This window comes from Cebus imitator, unplaced genomic scaffold (genome assembly GCF_001604975.1).
Source record: "Cebus imitator isolate Cc_AM_T3 unplaced genomic scaffold, Cebus_imitator-1.0 Scaffold423, whole genome shotgun sequence".
Classification (NCBI taxonomy): Eukaryota; Metazoa; Chordata; class Mammalia; order Primates; family Cebidae; genus Cebus; species Cebus imitator.
This window is the reverse complement of record NW_016107738.1, coordinates 1,455,099-1,457,161: the sequence shown is the minus strand read 5'-3', so window position 1 is coordinate 1,457,161 and position 2,063 is coordinate 1,455,099. Positions and strand designations below refer to the sequence as shown.

At 37.9% G+C, this 2,063-nt stretch overlaps 1 protein-coding gene across 2 annotated transcripts in view; it reads right to left on the bottom strand.

Moving 5' to 3' along the window:
- Positions 1 to 2,063, bottom strand: part of TOGARAM1 (TOG array regulator of axonemal microtubules 1) — a 106,987-nt gene that overhangs the window by 6,904 nt on the left and 98,020 nt on the right. For both annotated transcript variants that reach the window (XM_017509820.2, XM_017509821.2), the window contains exon 16: positions 253 to 442. In XM_017509820.2, the coding sequence (XP_017365309.1) occupies positions 253 to 442 (190 nt within the window). The remainder of the gene's footprint in view (positions 1 to 252; positions 443 to 2,063) is intronic.

Here is a 2,063-nt window from a genome sequence, read left to right as displayed (position 1 = left end):
AGAGAGAGTATATAAAATATTAAAATTTAGGGCAGTTTTTTAAACTGAACTTTATTTGATACAGGTTTCAAATAAAAATACATTTTTATTTTCCTTTTTGTAGAGACAGGGTCTTGCTATGTTGCCCAGACTGGACTTGAATGTTGAACTCCTAGCCTCAAGAGATCTTTCCACCTTGGCTTCCCAAAGTGCTTGGATTACAGGCGTGAGCCACCATACCTGGCCTGAAAATTAATTTTGACAAGTCCTTACCTTCACAATGTTTCCAACAACAAGCTCTTGATTATTTTCAGTATCTGATAAAAGCTGCTTAATCCCATTAATACGATCACGAAAGTCTTTTGCATTTAATAAACCAGTTATGACTTTAAGGTACTCAGCACTTTCTAGGGAATTACGAGGGACTGATTTTCTGGTGACTTCACGAACTTCAGTTACCTCTCTAAAGTGAAAGAAAGGTAAATGTAATTTCATTTGTACTTTCCTATAAAAACTATTATACAAACATAATTTTAAAATCTCATTATGCATTCACTTTCCAAAATGAATAAACTGAATTATTTTATGCATTCCAAATGCATCAAATAATAATACATAAAATAATCATTATTCCAAAATGCATTCATTTTCCAAAATGCATAAAATGACTTAACTTGTAGCCACAGTATCTGTGTTGGGGGTCCCCAAGATCTCCCCGGATTTGGATATTTGCTAGGAAATTTTGTAAGAGTTAGCATATAGTTTTACTCATGCTTAAAATTTATTACAGGAGAACACCAAATAAAATCAGCAGAGAGAAAAGATACATAGGTCAAAGACTAGAGGTAACCAGATCTAAGCTTCTAAGAGTCCTTTCCCATTAGAGTCACACAGGACACAGTTCCTTCAGCAGTGAATTATCACAAAAATACGTGAAATGTTATCTATCAATGAAGCTTATTAGAGGCCTTATGTCCAGAGTTTTTACTGGGAGCTGGTCACGTAGACTGTCTGCCTATGACATACCAAAATTCCAGACTCCCAGAAGGAAACCAGGGTTTCAGCATAAACCATATTGTTTGCCCAAACAATTTAGGCACAGTAAACTACCTTATCAGTTAGGGCACAGTGGGAATCCTCATCAAATCCTAGATTCCCATGCCAGTGAAGAGCTAACCATGCAAGCAGCCTTTTTTAGGAAAAGCAGTCTCAGGACTACAATGTTAACTTTTTCTGAACAGGCTCCTTGCCCATTGAGAACTAGACAAATTACATTGAATCTCTTTCTCAAACTCATCCTCCTTAGAAGATTAGGTGAACCACTCTTAGGAGGAAAAGTTGAAATCTTTTTAAAACCCAAGCTCCCAGATGTCAACCAATGGGCAATCTCTCTAAGCAGGCCCTTTAAAGAACAGCAGTCTCATGCCTGCTATGTTAGCTTATTCCTACAAAGTATCCATGTGAACATGCACGGGACAGTGAGAAACTAGAGACCAGCAGGAATTATTATGGCAATGATAGTATTTGTAGCATATTTTTCGTAGCTATAAAGGGGTAACTCAATGTGGTAGATCCAGCTTGTCCATCCCACAGTTTGTGGGATGCATGTGGCCCAGGACAGCTTTGAATGCGCCCTAACATAAATTTGTAAATATTCTTAAAACATTATGAGATATGTGTGTGTGTGTGTGTGTGTGTGTGTGTGTGTATGTTTCCTCATCAGGTATCATTAGTGTTAGTATATTTTACTGTGGCCAAGACAATTATTCTTCTACTGTGGCAAGGGAAGCAAAAGATTGGACACTCCTGTTTAGATTATCATCCCTTTGAAACTAAAGAGTCATGCAAAGTGACAGTTAGGTCAGTTGGTCAATCGATCTGTCTGTCTGTCTGTCTACCTCTGTATTTATTTTTATTTTTATTTTTGAGACAAAGTCACACTTTGTCGCCCAGGCTGGAGTGCAGTGGCATGATCTCGGCTCACTGCAACTTCTGCCTCCTAGGTTCAAGCAATTCTCCTGCTTCAGCCTCCCCGCTGGGATTATACACGCATGCTACTACACCTGGGTAATTTTTTTTTTTTT